Source organism: Camelus ferus, chromosome 29, assembly GCF_009834535.1.
Source record: "Camelus ferus isolate YT-003-E chromosome 29, BCGSAC_Cfer_1.0, whole genome shotgun sequence".
Classification (NCBI taxonomy): Eukaryota; Metazoa; Chordata; class Mammalia; order Artiodactyla; family Camelidae; genus Camelus; species Camelus ferus.
In genome coordinates this window covers 23,974,968-23,996,216 of record NC_045724.1, presented here as the reverse complement: position 1 = coordinate 23,996,216, position 21,249 = coordinate 23,974,968, and the positions used below count along the sequence as shown (strand labels likewise).

At 50.7% G+C, this 21,249-nt stretch overlaps 1 protein-coding gene across 4 annotated transcripts in view; it reads left to right on the top strand.

Moving 5' to 3' along the window:
- The window catches only part of FAM110B (family with sequence similarity 110 member B), a 116,407-nt gene extending 97,947 nt beyond the window's left edge, over window positions 1–18,460 (top strand). For 3 of the 4 annotated variants that reach the window (XM_032469894.1, XM_032469895.1, XM_032469896.1), the window contains one exon: window positions 15,606–18,460. In XM_032469894.1, coding sequence (XP_032325785.1) covers window positions 15,939–17,069 — 1,131 coding nt within the window. In that variant the 5' untranslated portion in view covers window positions 15,606–15,938 and the 3' untranslated portion in view covers window positions 17,070–18,460. Of the gene's footprint in view, window positions 1–3,640; window positions 6,841–15,605 lie in introns of those variants that run through there. The other variant, XR_004315935.1, reaches the window with a different exon arrangement.
- The last annotated feature ends 2,789 nt before the right edge of the window (window positions 18,461–21,249 follow it).

Genomic DNA, 21,249 nt, shown 5'->3' with positions numbered 1-21,249 from the left:
GGTGTTTTTGCAGGCACGGTTTCTGTTTTGATGCATTTCTTTTTCACAAGAACATCTGGCCTTTCTGTGGGACTTGAGAACAATACATTGACCAGGGAGATGATTTTGCAGTAATACCAGGTACTTGTAGTGCTTTCAATTAGAAATAACACGTTTACGACAAACACCGAGTGCCTGCCCTCTGTGTGGGGGCCCCACACCGAGTGCCTCCCATCCTCGGTCGTCTCTGTAGTCACGTAATCAGCAGGTAAAGACGCTGTTATTGTCCACGTGTCACAGAAAGGAAGACGGAAGCACAAAGGGGGAGATGTACTTGCGCGAGGCCACAGAGCTAGAAGTACGGAAGCAGGGTTCACATGTAGACCAACTTGAGTCCAAGTCTGCTCTCACTCAGTGTTCCTGCCCCTCCAGGGGTCCTGGTGCCTCCTCGGTTTCAGCCAAGTGCCCTCTCAGAGAGCCCTGCTAATCCTCCAGCCCCTCACTGCCTAGTCCCTGCAAGGCTCCGCTCCGCGGCTCCCCAGGAACACTCTGGTTCCAGCTGGAGAGCAGTGCCCAAGGACTGCGCTAAATTGCCCAGCTAAAAAGGAATATTTGATACTTTCTAGAATAACTTTTTTTTTTGGAAATTTTTATTTAAAAGAACCTTGCCCATCTGTCAGAGAAGGATGACTCTAGAAGCATTGTTGTTTGCCCTGCAAAAGGGAGAAATGGAGTTTGGAGCGACACCTCACTTCTCTTAGGTATCAGAGAAAGGAGGTCACCTCATGGTGTTTATCTTAATATTTGAAAAAAGCTGGCATTGAAAAATGAGGTGTTGAATATTGAGTCATTCTTTGTGCAAAGACTACAAATGGACTACTGAATTATTTGCTGAGATAGACAGTAGCTTTTTTTTCCCTATGGTTTCCTTTTTCCAGTGTCTCCGTAGATAAATTTCATTTTAATGGTCAATTGTAGCTTGATCAAAGGAGCAGTGTGGTCTTTATATTATATGTATTGGCTTCATTTATTGAAGTGTCTTTCTACTTGTAAACACAGGAAGGCTCCTAATCTCCTTGAGTTCTAGAAACAGCGATTGGAGTGATCGCAAGGACCTTTGTAAGTAAAATAGATGAACATGAACATTTATGAGCCTCCGTCTGTCTTTAAGGCTATTAAACAAAATAGAAAAATCCAGTCCCCTCCCTCTAGAAATCAATAAAGAATAAAGAATATCACCAAACCACTGGACTCCCTCTAAGTTAATGGGAGAGGAGATGACATCAATCCGCACGTTCAGCTGGAGGCGTAGACTTTGCATCCACAGTGGTTTCCGGCAACACCTCCCGTCGGGAGCCCGTGGCTTCCTTTCGCAGGCGCGCCAGGTCCCAACTGCAGACTTCTATGGCTCGGTTACTCAGTGTATTGCAGCTGCCAGTTAATATGTTTTCTAAAGAATTTGTGATGACATGAGAAATGTAAGCTGACACACTGCGTGCGAATATAACGGCTGTTAGCGTGTTTCTTACGAGACCATCAGCTCTTGGTTACGTCAGATGCTGCCTCTGACCTCCAGTCCCAACTACTCCTTCCTCTTCCCTGGACGTCACCCCTCAGCCCAGCAGACGGCTCCGGAGGGTGATTCCTCGGTCAGCCTGCAAACTCATGGGGGCAGCTGGGGAGTCTGTGCCCTGCTTAAAGAACTCTACACTTTCTGTATATAGAAACATGCTGTATAAGAAGTAAGAGAATTCTGGGCCGTAAAGGATGTCAGAGATCAGCCGTGGTGCAGAGCCAGGAGGACAGAAAGGAAAGGTTGCCCACATTCCAAGGCACAGCAGGGTCCTGCTGCCTCTTCCTCCCTCCCCTCTCATTCGTCCACGCCACCTCGCCCATACCCTCCTCTTTACTATCTGTTTCTTAAGAGACAATCCACTTATTAAAATATCCTGGCACCTTTCATTTTTTATTGAAGTGTAGTCAGTTACAACGTTGTGTCACTTCCTGGTGCACAGCATCGTGTTTCAGTCATGCATATACACACTTACATTCATCTTCATACTCTTTTTCTTACAGGCTACTACAGGATATTAAATAGGGTTCCCTGTGCTCTACAGTATATTCTATGTAATTATTCTTTTGGTGATTAGTAACTTATACACAGTTTATATTCAGACTTGCCTTCTGTCTGTGTGTTTCCTCTGTCCTTGCATTCCCGGCTTTTGGCTTTGAACACAGTAAATCAAATCTCAGCAGCAAGAAAAGTGTCAAAGGACCACAGAACTTCCTATTCGTCGGCCACATCCCCTCAAGGACCCGTCCTCCACTGCAGAAATCCCCTCTAAAATTTCTTGGGCTGATGGGAAGCCTTTGTCTGCACGAGTCAGTCCTGGAATAAAAATCTCACTCTTTACAAAGGAGTCAATTCCAGTTCAGGACAGTTTTAATTGTCCAAAAATTCTTCCTTCAGTCAGTCTGAAATTGCCTCTACCATCTGTGTGGTTCGTCTGGTAGCATTTTCTCCAGCCCGTTAAAAAGAGCAGTGGCTAGCCGTGTCACTGCCCCCCGCAGTAAGCTAGGGCCTGGGGCCATCCCTGGGGTGCAGGTAAGGAGCCTGAGGGTTAGAGAGACCCGAGGTCGTGGGGGATAAAGGGTAGGGGTGGGGGGAGCCGTGTTCTGACCCCAGACCCTGGAGGATGCACCCCCACGAGCCCCTTCCGCTTCAGGGTCACACCTGCTCTCTGGGCCCCTCTCTCCTCGCTGTTTTCTTCCCGCATGAGGTCTCTGTCCTCTGCTCTCAGACGCCTTTCCCCCGTCCTCCCACTGGAATGGTTAGGGGTTACTATGCTCGTTTCCCACTTGGGCACTCCCGGCCCTGGTGCCCTAGAACCCAGCTGTAGAATCGCTCACTTGACTTTGAGTTGTGCAGTCTGCGGGCTGGCACGTCGTCAGACGGCCACACTGCGTCTGTTTCAGTCACATCAGTGTCTCCTGCGCCTGGAACGTGCCTGGCCCCTGACAGGCACCGATGGTCTTTGTCAAAGGATGGAATTTCCCGTCCTTGGCTGTTACACACTCTAAATTCTTCGCTGTTTTTCCCCAGGATCTCTGATTCCCCTTTGATCAACCTGAGATTTACAGAAGCAATACATTCTTGCTCTGTCTTCCAGGAGGTAAAATTACAAGTCATCAGATGATTTGCTTTGGGCAGGAGGAGAAGCAAATGGGGAGTTGTCATGCTGTCACTGTCAGGCATTGCCTCTGTGGCAGGTCGGCATCTGCACCGGACGGTCACGCTGCCTCTCTGGGGTCTGCTTTCCCACAGCAGCACCGCCACCATTTTTCTCACCCGTCAGCATCGGCAGGTGCTGTGTGTGTCCACCCCAGGCTCTGAGGGGGTCCCTAGGTCTGCCTTCACCCACAGCAGCGCCTTCCCCCTACTTCTTCAGAGCTGTCATCTCAACAGAGGTCTCCTCCGATGTCGCAGGCAAGCTGTGGAAAGTCCCACGCACCCTCCTGGCACCTGTAAGCCGTGACTTACTGCAGATTAAAGTTTCCACTTCTCATTTTTATTCCTCCTGCCCAAAGCAAATCATCTGATGAATTAGAATTTTATCTCCTGGAAGACAGAGCAAAAATGTATTGCTTCTGCTAATTTCAGGTTGATCGACGGGGAATCAGAGACGCTGGGGGAAAACGGCGAAGAGCTCGCAGAGTGTGTAGTAGCCAAGGAGGCAGTGTGACGTCTGTCCTGCGTCACCTGCACGGCTTTCCTCTTCCTGCCGTATCGCCCTGGTCAGCCGACCAACGTGCGCTCAGTTCAGCTGTCTCAGCGAAGACGCCCGCTCTCAGTCCTACTCGCGCTTCCAGCCTCCAGCGCCTCCCAGAGCTCCTGGGCGCCACCAGCACCCATCCACTCCGTTCTCTCCAGAACCCCCGCCGATCACTTTCCCGAAAACTCTTCTTACTGGAATCAGCAGCAGTTACCACCCTGCTGAGCCCTGGTGCTCCCCTTCTCGTTAGCACCTGCACTTCTCAAACTGCAGATTCTGCTTAATTATTTTTTGCCGCGTTTACGAGTTCCACGTAGTGCTCACTGTGTTCGCCGCCTGGCAGATCATAGGTGCTCAGTAAACATTATCTTTCAATGAACAAACCCATTCCTGCTGCTTCCTGCATTCCAGCTGTCCCGTCTGTATAAACGTGCTTAATCAGGCCCCTGTGGGGGTCTGTCCTCTGGAGGGCAGGAGGGTCTCAGGAAGTTGTCTTTGCCACGCTGGGGGTTCTCCGTGGTCTGGAGGGGCTGGCCCCATCCTCCAGGGAAGCACTGAGAAGTTTGATTTTTATCTAGTCGAGTGATGACTAGCCTGTTACCTTTCTGTTGTTCGGAAGATACTCTCATTTCCTTAGCAAGATACTGGAATAATTATTTTCCACTAAGGAGGATGCAGTGAAATGTTGCGAGCCCTTCAGAGAACCTTACCAAAGAGCTTTACTGTCACTGCCACACACTGGATTCTTCGGGCCTGTCTTGTATATTTATGAATGCCTTCTGCTCACAGAGCTTCCAGAACATCTTCCTGCCCCTGACCCCCCCTCACTGTTTTATCCTCTGGCACAGCAAGTACTGGGGACCACAGCATCTCCCTGCGGTGGGTACCCAGGCCCTGCCACCGCGGCAGGAGAGGGGCTTCGTGATGGGAGCAGCCTGGTGACCCCGGGTTGGGGGCGGGGAGGAGGGGCCCACGAGTGCTCCTTGCTCCCCGCCTTCCTGGCTCATGTCCACTCGTGTCCCTCTGCCTGCTGCTTTAGTTCCCAGAGCAGGGCTGGGACGGGGCTGGGCAACCGCAGTGAACTTCTGAGTCGTCGCTGAGCTCCTCGTCGCTCAGTCCCCGGGACAGCGCTGCAAGCGCAGACTGCAGCAAAGCCTTGTTCACCCTGCACCATTCTAGACCTGGAGGTGGCTGATGGAAGCCGTGGTGAGAGCTACAGGTTAAAATGTGTGCTGCGGTAACAGGTGTCTGCAGACGTCCGTGTCTTACTTTGAAGATTATTGTTTGTCCCGCAGTTCCATCTGAATCTTTAAAAGTGAAAAAGCAGTCTTTCCTGAGTACACTCGGGGCAGGGAACTAGTTGTGCTAACAGGTGCTGGACTCGGAGCGATTCACGAGACGGAAGAGCGTCCCAGGGCTCCCGGGCCAGCGAGGTCAGCAGTCTCCGGTACGTGCTAAGTGAACCCGCTGGTTCTTCTTCGATGTGCTCCCTGGCATCGATTTCCCTTTGGGCCACATTGGTGTTCCAAGTGCAGGTCAGGGCTAGTGTGTCCGCTAAGTTGTGAATCAACAGGATCTGTGCACGGGTGTGCTGTTCCCGCACACTCTCCAGCCACAAGGAGGCACCGGGAGTGCTGTTCCCAAGTTATAAACAGTGTACCCCAAGTTCCACTTCCCAAGTTCTTCATCTGACACCATCACTGATCCTTTACAGCATAAAATGATGCGCTAGATCGTTACTGAGGGTTTAGCATTTTAGATTCTAGGTTTAAGTTGGTGCCCGCTTTAGTGAGTGCCTACTGTGTGCACGGCTGGGGGCGTTAGTCAGAAATGGTAGTAAAAAGCAAGTTATCCCTGCTCCCCAGTGCTCTGTGCGGTCAGGATGAAACACCGCCTCGCATCGCTTATTGTTCTTTTTATCCCTCACTTAGCACTTTCGCCAGAGTTGCGCTACCTTACAGTCAGTGGTGTCAAGAAAGAAAATTAAATAAATGGAACTCACTTTATAAACATTTTTCCCTTCTCTGCTTGTGCACTTAAGCTGTGAGCAAGTAACATGATTATCTGATTTAACAAAAAGTTAAAAAGATTTCTTTCCCTCTTCTTCCTGCTGGGGGAAACTGGTTCTAAGCAGTGAGTGGCCAAAAGAGTAGGTCTTAGATCTTAGGAACTAAAATATAATTAGCGTGCCTTCCTAAGGTAAATACATTCACGCATCTTTTTAAGAGCTGGAATGACAGTGTGACACGGTGAGGTGGACCAAAGTGTAGGTATGCAGATCTGGTGTGGAGCCCCCGGCCACACAGTAGCGGAATTTCTTAGACAACTTTGTTGGTGTCTTTGGACATCAGTTTACTCGTCTGTGAAATGGGGATAATAACACTTGTTTTAGAGATGCTGGTGAGATTGAATTTTAAAACCTGTAAAATGCATTATTTTATGTGCTTAGTACAAAATGGTCATTATGAACAGGTTAATTTTTAAACATAATTTAGACAGCAGTTTTCTAAATACATTCACAGTGAACTTGGTCCACTCCTTCCAAAAATGCTGCTTTACTTTTTCTTCATTCAAGTTGAAATGTTTCACAGTTTTAATATATATTTATTTCAGAGTAAATATCCTTTGCCCCAAGGCTGTTCCCTGGGAATTTAAAATATTTTCTCAAATAAAGTTTCGATCTATATTGTTACCTGCTCCGGCTGCCACGAGTATGTACAAGTCTACACAGCTGAAAAAAAAAAAAAAAACACAGTATACAAAGTGCAGATGCTTCAAATCCACGTGGGTGGGAGAACTGGATGCAGGGTCCCAGGTCCACATGGCCCTGGGTCCTGGCTGGGGCTCCCTGGGTACCTCTCACAAGTACTTACCCTCCTGCTGGTACAGGACGGTAATTGTGAGGGTGCGTGAGGTGGTGACTGTGAGCCCAGCGCAGTGGCCCCAAGAACTCCATGAATTGTTACTAGATTTGATAATCCTTGAGTTCGCTGAGCCCTTACTGCTGCTGCTAGAAGGTCCTCCTGGTCCGCCTGCCTGGGGTCCCAGCTACCTCTTAGCCTCAACAGTAACCAGCAAGTCTTGTGAAGCCCGGGACCTGAGCATTCTCGTCTGTGATACAGGACGGTGCTCCCTGGACCCCACGTTCCTTTAGACTCTGGCCAGGCCTGAACATTCTCAGTCAAGCACAGAGCCACCGGCGAGGACAGAAGTGGCTGAAAGCGGCGTTATTTTGTGTTTCTCTGGATAAAGCAAGCAGTGCTACTGGATTTTCATTAAGAATTCTAGAAGTCCTGCTTTTTAATTACTTGTCATCATTTCCATCCAACAAGTCATTGTATTTCCAAGTGATTTTTGGTGCTGGCTCCGCGAAGCACTGACTTCAGGTGCAAAAGCAGGGTGCCCCCCACCCCACCCCGCCCAACATCGCCACAGGTTGATGGCCCTGTTATTGCAAAATATTCTTTTCCTTCAGCCAAGGAAGAGTGTTGAACCAGAAAGGTGATTTTTTTTTTCCTGATTCTCTAGTTCATTGTCATTGTCCCAAATAAGAAAAAAGCAATTGTAAAAGAAACCCGTCACATTTTTGTTAGAATGGATTTACTTGCAAATGAAAAAGACGCTTGTGAACGAGTCTTCTAAGTGACCTTAGAGAGTGACACTGAGGTCCAGACTCCGTTCCCGGGGGGGAGACTTGACCTGCGGTTTCTCTCCTACCAAACTTCGGTTGGATTTCATTTTTAATAATGGCTTTATTATTTACCCTAGGCTGTTTCGCTCACATGACTGTTTGCTTTGAAATTTGAAACCACATATTTTCTTTGTAACTCAAATAAAAATGGGGTCACGCGAATGACCTTTCAGACAGAAACCACAGAGTCCGCCCACTTCGACAGAAGTAGCACACACACTATCGCTGGAGAGCAGCGGGCTTGTTTTAAGACAAAAGATCACTCAGTTGCCATCAGGCTTGAAATCTAATGACAGGACTGGTCAGTGCCAAGCGTGGACACTGGGGACGACACTTAGTAACAGCGCTGGGTGACCGACAAACGTGGCTCCGAGCTCCGCGCTGGGCCCTTTCGACCTGGGCCCTCGTGGAAGTCTCACCTCAGCCCCGCGAAGTGGCGGCACCATCGTGATCACCGAGCTGTTGGGAGGAAACCAAGGTGCATGAGCTTGAGTAACTCGCCCAGGGTCGCAGGGCTGTGAGTGGCTGGCTCTGGAGTAATCGCGGTCGACCTTGACCCCGGGACCTGGCTCTGGACTGAGGGGCCTGAGTTAACAGGCAGACAGACCGGAACGACCTGTTTTCCTTTCTGGCCTGAATTCATCTGGGGACAGTGAGCGTCCCCTTTTCCTCGGGCCCTAGAATTCATCCTGAATTCTTTTTTCTGTCTCTGGGATGAAACTTCAGACAAGACCCGTAGTCTCTTCAGTTCATCTTAAATAATTCAGTCTTCAGATCAGTTTCAGGCATGGAAGAGCCGGGCCAGGGCCACGACCGGAACTCCAGCCTCTTCTCCTGTTTCAGTTGGCTTCTCTCCCAGTGCAGGCCTGGGTTGGTCTGGAAACCTCTGTGGAGGAGGGGGCTTGATAAATCTCATGGGTTTTCCATCTCTCCTGGCACCGGCTCCTTTCCCACTCATGACTAGACGTGACTTCTCCCCTGGGGGCAGGCCCCGTGAGGTGTATGAATGCATGGCAGAAGATGACAAGGGGTCCCCTCCTTGGCTCTGACACCTGTCATCCAGTGTCCCCTGGGCCTGGGACCCAGAGGTGGTTCTGTCTGGGAGCTTCTGGGTTCCCCGGGGGCAGGCCGTCCCTGGGGGCGCTGCGGCTCACCCCTCAGTGCAAGGCTCGGCTTCCTTTGCCGGGGGGGCTGTTTGGGGAGAGTTCCTTTGAAGATAACCCCAGACCACCTTTCCCCAAGTACACGTGTTTCCACGCAGTGGCCTGTGGCCTGTGGCCTGCGGCAGAAGGTCCAGGGCCAACTCTGCCCTTAGACCTCTCAGGGTTGCCAGACTCCGCCAGCTCCAAGAGACCCGGGTCAGGCGCTCTGGGGGCGGGAGGGTGCCTGCGTCCGACCTCAGCCCGTCTGAGGGGAGGGTGGGCGCACGTGCCAGGCTCTGAGCACAGGGCTTGGGACCACCTGTCCTGATACCTGCCCGTTAGCCCAGGTTGTCTCCCACTTCCTGCTCTGCCCACTGCACCTCCCGTGGAAGCTCCGTGGGCAACAGCTGCACCCCCGCCGCTCTTCCCGCCTGCCTAGCGCAGGTCACAGCGCCCCCTGGAGGCTGTCGCCGTAACGCTGTACCTGACGGAGTCATTGTCACACGTTCACGGAGAACACCTGTGCACGTCTGTGCTGCCTCCGCACATCCTAGGAGAGCCGTCCCGGGGGTGGACGTTACCCCATGGCCTGTACCCGTGAAGGCCTTAGAAGGCAAGAGTTGGCCTCAGCCTGTCTTCACTCATTCCAGCAGGCATTTCTAGACTCGGTTGCACAGAATGGATGTGGCAAAAGAAACAGGTGTAAAGACCTTGCTGAGTATGTGGAGAAGTGCTTCGCACAAAAGGTGGGTATGAAAACAAAGTAATGAAAACCCAGGGCAAGGATTTTTTTTTTTTTTTATTATATGACATTGAAGACCTGCTCGAGCCAACTGAAAAAGGAAGCCAAAAAAAAAAAAATGACAAGGATTCAGAAATCAAAAGTTTAAACGTTGTTAGGACCAGTCCGTGGCTTTCCGAGAATATACCAAGTGGTGGTGGTGGTGGTGTTGGCAAGAAGATGATTTCATTTACAGCTTGGAGCTGATCGCTGATGGCAGTGCTGGCGTCAGGAGAGGGAAGATCCAGCCGTCAGAACTGCAGCTGGTGAGGGACTTCACCAGGCAGTAAGGAAGGAGGCACGTCATTCAGTAATTGCAAAAGTACAGGTCCCAAAGGGGTGGTGGTTTCGACTTAACTGCTTCCAGATGTTTGGCCCTCTGGCTTCTTAGTTTCCATTCAGTTTGCCGTGTCAGACGCAGGCTTTTTTGATACATACTTTTGTTACTCCCCTGTTTACCTTTTCACTTTCATTACTCTCCTTTTGCATTCTTTACAAGTTATTTTCATGGCATAAAAGCAGTTAATAAAAGTGACTATGCATTAGGAAGAGGAGGGAAAGGGAAGACGTTGAGAGACACGGCGTATTAATTAAAACGGGTAAGTCCTTGTCTTCCAAATGCAATGGCGTTGCTTCCTTCAGCCCACAGAACTGAGCACTGGATTTATGAATACGTTTGGCTTCTAAATATAATTTTTGTGATGAGCACAATGGTGTTAACACTTTGGGATGCACATTAAGGAGATGACAAGTTTGATGTGAGACCCTGCTGGTTAAAATTGTCTCAGGCAGAGGGAGGCAGATGTATGAATGCACAGCTGGTTCGGCTCGAGCCTAGGGAGCAAAAGAAGAAGGAACAGAGGACTAGACTGGTGTGTGCGCTTCCCCACAGACCGCTTGTCAGCAGTCAGACAGGAAATCCACAACTGTCCTCAACAGCGCCCTCCTCCTCCACAACCAGTCCATCTCCAAGTTCCGTCCAGTGGGCGTCTTAAGCATCTCTTGAAATTGTCCACACTTCTCTCCATCCCCAAAGCCACCTTCCTCCAAAGGGCAACATGAATGAGAAGTATCTTTGTGCCCTTATTTGACCTGCTCAGTTCCCCTGAACTGGAGGTAGTGATCTCCACCAAGAGATGGGAAGCCCGAGGCACCGGTAGGGGAGGTGACCTGCCCCAGGCTACGCAGCCCTTCGGGGCAGAGCCAGGATTCAAACCCAAAGACAGTGCCTGGTGGGCCACCACTCAGAGCCCGCTGCCCCTCCCTCTGCTGGGCAGCTCTGCTGGGCCTCTGCAGCTGATCCTGCCCCCCCTCCTGTCCCCTGCCTGCAGCCAGGGGACTTCTTAAAAATACAAATCTGACCTTGTCACGAATGCTGCAGTCCCCTGTACGGCTCTCCCACTACTCTGCATAAAACCCAAAGCCCATCCACCCCTCAGTCCTCCCCACGCCGCCATCCCCTGGCGCTCTGCGTCGCCGTCGGGTGTGCCTTAGGGTTCCTGGATGAACCGTGAGCTCAGGAGAGAGCTGCTGTGGGGACAGACACGCAGTCTCCAGCCGTTTAACCCCGTCTTCCCTCCTCACTGTTCCATCCTCTGACTCGCAAGAAGTTTGGGGTGGGAAAGTGCTTTGTGACAGTCCTGCCATATTTATCAACATCATTCAATTAGTAGTCATCATATTTTTTTCAATCTTTTTTCCTAAATTGTCATGACTTTCTTGTTCCTTTCCATCTTACACATAACTGTTCAGTCAACATGTGCTAATCAGTTGATTCAGCGCAGCCTGTGAGTCAGTGAGCACCCTTAGATTTTGAGCGCCTTTCTCTTATGTTTGTAAAGAATTCAGAGGTTAACACTGTCATGCGAGACTACGTTCTTACTTTAATAAGAAGAATGTGTCTCTGTTCTTAAATGGGGAAAACCGAGACTGCAGTTAGGAGAGTGACCGCCAGGCTGGTTGGAATCTTACGCCTAAAGTCAGTAAGCACAGATGCTGTTACGAAAAACCAGAAAGCAGCTTGGGACAAGTGTGCCCATATTTTAAAGGCTTTCTGATCTGACGTGAGGAAGCCAGGAGAATCCATTCTCTGAGAGCTCTTCTAAGCTCCAAGGTAAATTTGCTGCTTCTGCTCCTTGCCTCCAAGAATGTTTGAGCTGCAGACATTTTCAGGCTCCCCAAATTGAACACGTCCATTTTCATAGGTGAGATCTAGACACTGAGATGTTAGGTGACTCCAAGGGGCATTAGTGACTCCCTCTTTGAAACAGTATCCCCACCTTTTTTTCCACCGTAACACACAAGAGAAGGGACCAGTTTTCACATACTTGTGAAACTTCTGCGGGTGAAAGCGGGCAGGTGTTCGGTCTCAGGGCCCTTGCTCTCGCAGCGGTGCTTTCTTCCTGCCTAAAATTCAAGGATCAATTAGGGATTAACTATTCTGTTTCTTTTTGCTTACTGGAAGCATGTGGCCCACGCTGTTTTCTATTATTGAATTTTAAAATCTCGAGAGATGACTCAGAGATCTGGGTTGGCTGCGTCAGCAGTGAAGGCCATTCCCCGTGGCAGCCCGTAGCCAGAGGCCCCCTCACACAGGCCACAGTCCCTGTTACCTGCCTGATCTCGGAGACGTGGAGGTACACGTTGCCTGGGTTACAGGAATTGGACTTGAAGCATTTTTCCCATGAACTGTGTGTACTGCAGCTCATTTTCTGTCCCTAACTGCCTCCGGGGTGGTAAACGCTCTTAGACCAGGGTACCTGGGTCCTGGTCTCTACCTAACTGCCCCTGTGAGCCGCGGGCGGATTTCAAATTAGAAGGATCCAGGCCATTTTGGTTTTAAAAGTTTTGAACTCTCTAGCATTGCTATTTCCTTGCCCCCAGAGCCCCAGACTCGTACTCACTTACGAGACGAGAAAGCTTGGCTGGCTTTCTCCACGCCAGCACCCAGGACGAACTCTGATGCTCGCTGGTCCAGGAGTGAGGTTCCTTCCATTTCCTTGAGTGCAAAGGCTGGACCAGCTGCCTGGGCGTCTCCCGGGATCTGGTGAGAAATGCAGCCTCGGGGGCCCACCCTGAACCTGCTGAGTCAGACTCTGGTCTGGAGCAGATCCCCAGGGGCACGGGCACGGAGAAGCATCGCGAGAACCAGTGGGAGCATGTCCTCTGTCCCCAGCTGACTCTCTGCCCCACCAGCCCTTCCGCATGGATAACGTGACCCCCTCCAGCCCTGGTCCCCCAGTGGGAAGGAGACGGCTCCTCCCATGATGACCCCCAGGCCAGCTGCTGTTGGGTCCAGGGGGCCTTGGTTTTGCCAATTTTTTTTAAGCTTTCATGAAATTTTCAAATGGATATTAAATGGGGGTAGAATGTAGGCAAATGGTCTGTGAATGGACGCTTCCCTCAGGCCTGTGCTCTCACTCCTTCGCCCTCAGTGGGGGACCAAGCGGGGCTGGATAATTCTTTCTGTTTATGAAACCCTGTACAGCTGAGATCTGATTTTCCTTCCGTGAAACAAGAAGAGGAATAGGAGCCCCTGGCTGCTCCCATCAGTGCCCGGGCACACCTGCGGGGCCTGTTGGTGTCAGGGGCCTGGGGCCAGGCCGCCATCAGCAGAGGGTCACGTGCCCGGTGTCCCCCAATGGTTATCCCATCTCTGGCATCACGATGTAGCTCCAGGCTTCCAGGTGTGTCACTTACCATTTGACTGGTCGTCGTGAATGTACGTGGTGTGCAGCTTATCTCAGCCAACACGGGTTAAACATCGAAAAGTAAGAGAGCAGGAGTTTAAGGGTGATGTCAAGATGGAGACGAGGAGCAGCCGATTCCGCCTGCGTTATCTTTGCAGAAGGTTCAGGTTGTTCGCAAAAACAGGTGGAAAACATCAAGGGTGCTGCGTGATTACCCGGGGGCCCCAGTCAGTTCCTCTAGCTTTTTCAGGGCTTTCGAGTTCTCTAAGAAGATGCTTTTCCCCTCTTCCAAAGAGTTTAAATGAAAACTTTTAAACTGTGACCATGGTCATTTCAAAACATCACCAGTGTGTTAAAAATGATTAGGGATATTGGGAATAACTGAGGAAACATGGCAGAGGGGTAGAAACAAAAAGGAAATGAAGTGTAAATTGGTTACAAATAATTACTGTTTTTCTGACAGAAGCATCTCATGCTGGTTTTGTGACTAACTGCTTCCTCAGGGCGTGGTGTGTGGGATGGGGGTGCCCGGGAGAGCCATCCTCAGAGGGAGAAGAGAGTGGGAGTCTTGTCCAGGCACCGCACGTCACAGATGAGAAGACACGGCCCTGGGAGAGGGCGCAGGGCTGCCTCCTGTCGCCCGCCGGGCCTTCTCCCCGCTGGCCGGAGGTGTGCTGTGGTCCTTGGGTACCAGGCTGGCGGGCAGAGATTGCAGTCCTGTCCTTCACTCTGTCCCTGAACCTTCTAGCAAGGTCCCCTCTGCGGACACATTTTGGAAGCTACAGAGGGAATCAGTGGAGATGTTGCACACGCTCGGGAGAAACATGGCCTGTCCTGGGGGCTCTCAGGTGCCCTGGGGGCTGCCCAGGGGTTTGTCTCCAAGCCCAGGCTCCTCTGCCCGCTCATCTCCCTGCTGTGTGGACCCAGGGTAGGAGAGGAGCAGGCTCTGAGGCTCTGCAGAGGACTCCACTTCTCCCCTGGCGTTGCATTCAGACTGTTCAAAGAAACAATCTCACTTAATCTTCATGAGAGGAGATGGTTTTTAAACTAAATTGAAGTATCATCATAGAACCACACAATTAAAGGAAATCATTGTGGACGAATTGCCTTGGGGCTTCTTAAATCTTACAAACGAAAATATTTTTATTAGAACAGATCCTTTTGCAGATTACCAAAACTGTCTCTAACAAAACAGGACGATGGGTGTGCTTAGAGATTAAGAGTTCTGAAAGATGATAAGGAAATCTACCAGGCTCCCCCCGCCTCCAAAGCGTGTTGTTAACAGGCTCTTGATTTTCCTACCACGAGAGCAAATGGTTTTATAGTCATACCACTTCATTTATTTTGTGAATTAGCTATTTGATGTGTCAGTTGAATATGTTAGTCTCTTAATACTCCTGATTATCACCAAAGATGCTGAAAAGGTCTTTAACCAGTGCCTTGGAATGCTGATGTATTATTTGTCAGTGTTCTCTGCCAGCGGTGACAGGCTAACGAGGAGTTGTTCAGAGGGCTGCGGGGATGGTACACTATATTATGCGCTAAGTAGAAAGACTCCCTAAAGATTTATTTTGGGAGTATTGATAAGAGTTTCATTATAGTGGCTTTGGATGGGGGGTGGGGGGGTCAAGTTGTTCAGAAAGCCATAAATAAGCCCCAGGAGTGCTTAACTATCATACAAGTTTTCTATAAAGTAACATTTATGTATGACTGACATCTTAAGATTTTGTTCTCAGGTTTTCTAGGGGATTGGGGAAAATACATATCACAAACTTTTGATTTCTGCTCCTTGTGTGAAAAATTATGGGACATTTATAATCCAATTACCTATACAGTTGGTTAATCTGGAAGTGTTTCTAGGGGTTTAGGGGGTTTTGTTTGTATTTTGTTTTTTAGTTAAAAATAAGCTTGTATTTAATGGGATGAACGTCATACACATTCTTAATTTTCGGGAGAGTGTTGTCAAAGATACTGGTGGGCAAAAGTAAGAGGAACATGTTGACTCTCTGAAGATCTTTTCATCTTTCCTGCTATTTATTGCCCACCTTTCAGTTTCTGAAGAGTGAGGGGCTTGTGGAAGTGTTAGGAGAGACTGATGGTGAGAAGTCAGAAGTTTTGCTTCATGGCAAACGAGGCTGTCGCCTAAAGCAGAGAAGGGATTCTCAGGAACCCAGTGCACCGGGCTGTGGCAAACCCGCCTTTCTGCGCGCATCCAGTATTTCCTGGGTTCTGATATAAGTGATGCCAACCGGGCGTGATCGGGAGGCGGTTCTCCCCCAGAGGGGAGGCAGCCGGAGGAGCTGGCGCGTGGGAACCCTGCGCCTCCTCCTCCTCCTCCTCCGGAGCGCGGGCCTCCGAGCGCCGGGCGCAGGCGGGGCGCGGGGCGCGGGCGGCCGACCTCGGGCCGCCGCCGGGATCGCCTCCCACCGGGCGGGCGGCGGGGGCGCCCTCGGGCGGGGGCGGCGGGGCGGGGGCGCGCGGCTCCGCTGTTGCTACAGCCGTGATGTCACTCGCCCATCCTAACCCGCGGTTGGTTGTTGTGTGTTTCAGCTCTGCCTGCTGCAGCCGAACACAAAGACCTGGAGGAGACTCCCACCTCCTTCGGGGAGAAGAAAGGAGGCGGCGAAGCAGATTAAAGGAACTTGTGGCTGGTGGCCTTTCGGCGCGGGGCTGCCCGTCGGCGGGGGAAGTGGCTTCCAGCCCCGGGGCGGGTCATGAGCTGTGAGATGAGGCGCTGCTGCCGCCGCCGCCGCCGCAGCTGCTGACGCTCAGGCTCCGGGACCGTCCGCCGCCCTTTGTGCTCCACGCACATGTGTCTGTTCAGCGCATCCGGAGGCGCCCAGAAGAGCATCCACCACGGCCGCCGGGGAGAGACCGCCCGCCATGCCCACGGAGAGCCTACAGACAGGTAGCATGGTCAAGCCGGTCAGCCCCGCCGGCACCTTCACGTCGGCCGTGCCCCTGCGCATCCTCAACAAGGGGCCCGACTACTTTCGCCGGCAGGCCGAGCCCAACCCCAAAAGACTCAGCGCCGTGGAGAGGCTGGAGGCCGACAAGGCCAAGTACGTCAAGAGCCAGGAGGTCATCAACGCCAAGCAGGAGCCCGTGAAACCGGCCGTGCTGGCCAAGCCCCCGGTGTGCCCGGCCGCCAAGCGCGCGCTCGGCAGCCCCACGCTCAAGGTGTTCGGCGGCGGCGCCAAGACGGAGGGCGGCGCGCAGCGGGAGAGCCTCAAGCTGGAGATCCTCAAGAACATCATCAACAGCTCCGAGGGCTCGAGCGCGGGCTCGGCGCACAAGCACGGCGCGCGGAACTGGCCGGCGCCGCGGGCCGACGCGGCCGAGCTGCACCGGCACTCCTTCGCCGAGTCGCTGCGGGTCTACCCGAGCACGCCGGGCCGCGGCAGCCCGCAGGAGGGCGGCTCGCACGTGGGCCGCCGGCTGCTCGAGCCGGCCGCCGACGCCTTCCTGCACGTGTCGCACAGCTCCTCGGACATCCGCAAGGTGACCAGCGTCAAGCCCCTGAAGGCGATCCCCTGCAGCAGCTCCGCCCCGCCCCTGCCACCCAAGCCCAAGGTCGCCGCCCTTGCCGCCGCCGCCGCCGGCGCCGGCAAGTCCCCCGAGGCCGAGGCGCTGGAGCCGGCCTGCGGGGTCAGCCGGAGACCCTCGCTCCAGCGGTCCAAGTCGGACTTGAGCGACAGGTACTTCCGCGTGGACGCCGACGTGGAGCGGTTCTTCAACTACTGCGGGCTGGACCCCGAAGAGCTGGAGAACCTGGGCATGGAGAACTTCGCCAGGGCCAACTCCGACATCATATCCCTCAACTTCCGCAGCGCCAGCATGATCAGCTCAGACTGTGAACAGTCTCAGGACAGTAACAGTGACCTTAGAAATGATGACAGTGCCAATGACCGGGTGCCCTACGGCATTTCTGCCATCGAGAGAAATGCCAGGATCATCAAATGGTTGTATAGCATCAAACAGGCTAGAGAATCCCAGAAGGTCTCCCACGTGTAAGATGAAAGGGCGCGCAGCGGAGGGAGGGGGGGTCTCTGTGCACCCGCAGTCGTGAAGGTTGTGAGGTCTCCTTGCAGTGTTGTGAGCTTCGCCGCTCTCTTTGTGTTGCTTGTTGTGCAATGTCTTTCAAGTTGCATGCCTGCCAACATGGGGCCTCACCTGGCTTCCACGTCCACCATCGCCGCAGAGCCTGGCTGAGCACACCGTCATCTGCCAGAAGTTTCCGGCCAGATGCTAATTAGGGCTTCAATCTTCAGCAGAACTGTTTACACGAAAACGGTATACAACTTAAATATTTATGTGGTCCTTTGTGTTTTTATATCCCGCGCTATTGTGTCTTAATTAAAAGTTTTATCAACTGGCTTTTAAGTTGAGAGTAGCATCTTTTTGAAATAAAAAGCCAATAATGCCAACCTGTGAGACCGAAAAGACGGGAAGATGAGGGGGCTCTGCTGCCCAGCGGAGATAGTGACCGACGGAGAGAGCCAGGCGAGGCTCTCAGAGGAAGAGAGCGATGTTAGCCATTTACCTGTTGAAGGTGTCTGGCCACTTAAGAGACGGCGGGGGCAACAATGCTACGTCAGTTTTGTGTCCTATTCGGTGTGTAAATGTGCGTGGTTCTGTGTAATCCTGACCCCAAGGAAAGACAATCAGAGGCCATGAAGGTGATTAAATCAGATTGGGTGTTGGGGGAGGCTGATAACTGTTCTTATTTGGGTTGATTCCGAAATTTCTCCTGTTAATCTCCTATTAATCTTTTAGGGTGGCAGGAATGGCCACCCTAAGGCTAAATCTGAATGTCTTTTTTTTTAAGTTGGTTTTTTGGTCAAGAACTAATTCCAGGCGGATTCTCTTCCCTCCCTGTGTTGTTGTAGCTGGGAGAGGGCAGCCAGGCTGGGGCGGTGGGAGCCATCTGAAGATATGAACTCAAAGGGAGATACCAGTATCACTAGAGAGACTCCTATTCAAACATCAGTACTTTTGGTAGCAAACCCATATCTGAGCAGCATGGCTGAGTCCCCGTGCATATGCTAACCCGTCAGGCTGTGGACCCTCATCACTGCTCTAGGAAACTGTAGAAACACCACTTTATGTAGTCTTCCCACCCTGTGGTCTCTAGTTCTGCATATCAGCTTGTTCCCCCCACCCTAACCTGTCCCCCAGTCGGGATGTGGTAGGCAGGGGTCCACCTGCGCTGATCGGCTTCATTGCCCTGTGGTCATGCCCCAGAGCTGTTGGCAGCACTGCCTTAGACATCAGCTCAAAGGACATTTTTTTATGGTGTAAATGCTGTAAGACTCTGTACATACTTCAGTTGTTATGAAATCTTTAAGGGAAAAAAAAAAAAAAGGCAAAGTTACTCTAATAAACAGCTCTGGTGCAGGCGCTAACGGTGGTGGTTTCTCTTTGTCCGCTCCTCTGCCCTCCACGGAAGTTCCACTTTGGACTGTGAGCTGAGTTTTGATGGTCTTGAAGAGACAGCACTTCATTAAGTTCTTTTCACCAGATCACAATTATTCTGAACAGCCGTGTTCTTCCTCGTCGCTAGAGCAGTGTGCTTTGTGCTAAAATAGTTTCACCGAGGTTCCGAAAATATGCTGCTGCTGCTTTACTCAGTTCACTCTTCCATTATTTTTTATCTTTTCTTAAACATATTCCACCTGGCTCTTCAGTTGTAAATACGTGTGAGTTCTTACAGTGGAGACATACCTTTAAAACGTATAGCCTTGATCTTACTTGTATAAGTCCATTGTCGTTAACATTACGTGTATTCATACACCGGTCCGTTCCGTCATTCATTCTTCATTCCTCTTTTAAAAGTGCATTTGAAGAGTGATTCTCTTTTTCAGAGCCCCCTGTAGACACAGGACTGCTGTGGTCAACAGCACAGTGTCTGCCTTGAAGAACTTAGATTTTCACATTTATTTTAAGAGAAATGTCAGTCCCCTTAGTGGACCTGTCTTTTCTCTTATTATTAGGACATTGAGTATTCAACAGGTGTTCATGAAATCAAGTTACTTGCAGATTATTATTTCTTAAAAAGTTCCATATCACATGTAAAGGTAAAAGAAAGGATTATTTTAAAAGTAAGTTACAGAAACAAATGATACGATTCCACTATTACTGTTCACAGACATCTTCCTTCTGAAAACAAATCTGGTTCGACTCTCCACTAGTTCTGAATTTTTCTGGTTCTCTGCTTATTTTTAAGTTCAACTAGAACACCACTTCCCGGAAATTCTGCTGTGAGTGGTGATGACCCAGTGCATTCAAGATAATAGGACGAAAGTTTTACATATTTATATATACACACACACACGTTTTCTTCCCTTGCCGTTTGGGCAGAAATGTGGCTGTCTAAAATATTCATAGCTTAACATTTATACATCCGTCTACTTCTGGAGCTATTGAAACACTAAAGATCAATGTCATTTTCGTCAGGTAGCCAGTTTTGGAGGGAGAGGAGCACTGAGCTGAGTTACCGTCTCTGCCTGTGCTGTTTTAGTTATAGATCCTGTTTGAATCTTCCAACACTTCAAAACCACGTCTGACCTGTATTCCAACACAGCTACAAGCTGTCCCACTGCAGCTGGCCCACAGTACAGGGACTGGGGTTCGGTCTAATCTTCTGTGGCCTTATTTATACCATGGACGACTGTGAGGCTTTTGGTCCTGACGGAAGATGGGAGCTCATTATTTTCTTTTTGTTCTTGAAATTAGAGTTTCTATAAAGGACGATTTCAAACGCTTAATATTAAATTGTAAGAGCAAGACATTTCCCAGTCAGGTCCTTTTGCAAAATGCTCATCACTTTTTTAGCTCATGGCAGTATCGTGTGTGTGTGTGTGTGTGTGTGTGTGTGTGTGTGTGTGTGTGAGAGAGAGAGAGAGAGAGAGAGAGAGATGATACTGCTGGTATGAATACAGAGCTGTGGTACAGGTCAGCAGCCTTTCATTCCCCACCGTCATGCAGACCGCTGTATTCTAAGGCAGTCGTCCCACATCCACCCCCTCTTCCACTGCCTCAGTATAGGCTCACATCCAATCTTAATCTGTTGTTCCTAGAACTTTCTAACTGGAAGCTCCCTCTTCCCCCAGTCGGCCTCTTACATCCCACTTCGTGCCGAAGACATAACCAGCTCTGATCCTGTTACTCCTCCCTGTAAAAACATCCTCCAGCCTGAATGAGTTGCTGCGAGGATAAATCTTAACTTCTTAACAGAGGAAAGTCAGACATTCCCCTCTCAGACTCATCTTCTGTGTCCCCTTCAACCACCCAGCCTAGGTCTCCAGGCTCCAACCAAAGAGAAGTTTCCCAGAAGAAGTGGGGACTTTTTACTACTGCATCAGTGCCCTACTGCTGCATAACAAATGTCCCCACCACTCAGCAGTTTAAGTCAGACATTTATTATCTCAGTGTCCATGGATCAGGCATCCTGGAGTGGCTTAGCTGGATGACTGTGGCTCAGGGTGTCATGTGAGGCTGCAGACAGGATGTCAACGAGGGCTGCGTCATCTGAAGGCCTGACCGACCAAGGAAAGTACTTCCAAGATGGCTCCTGGTGTCTACAAGAGTCCTCACACTATAGCCTCTGGCTTCCCCCAGGCGGAGTGACCCCGGAGAGCAGGGATCGAAGCCACATGCCTTTGGTGACCCCACATCCTAAGTCACACACCTTCACCCCCAAGTTCAGTTCATCAGGGGAGTGTCAGTACATGCAGCCCACACATGGAAAGGAGAGTGTGGCCCCAGCTTTTAAAGGAAGGAATACCAAGGAATTTATGGACATATCTCAGTATCACCACTACTGCTGGGCTTCGGTAGATCTTCGTTCTGTAAGAAATCCTTTCTTCTCCCTCCTTGGCCTCACAGACTCAACTATCAACCGGTGAGATTTTTTTAAGTTTCAGTGTCGCCTTTTCCCATTTGGTGATCATTTTTGTCTTTACCAGCATGGGCCCAGCCTTTGCCAGACTAAATGGGTGCCTTGGTGTGAATTTTTAGGTCATATACTTTCCTAAAAATGTTTTATTTTTTGCCTGGGGAGAGGGAGGAAACCTGTCCTAACAAACTCACAAAGCTCTGATGATTACGGTGTGAACAATGGCCCCAGAGTTGGGCAGAAGGCCACACAGAAGCCCAGAGCATACAGCAGATGTTTAATAAATGTTGCTGTGAT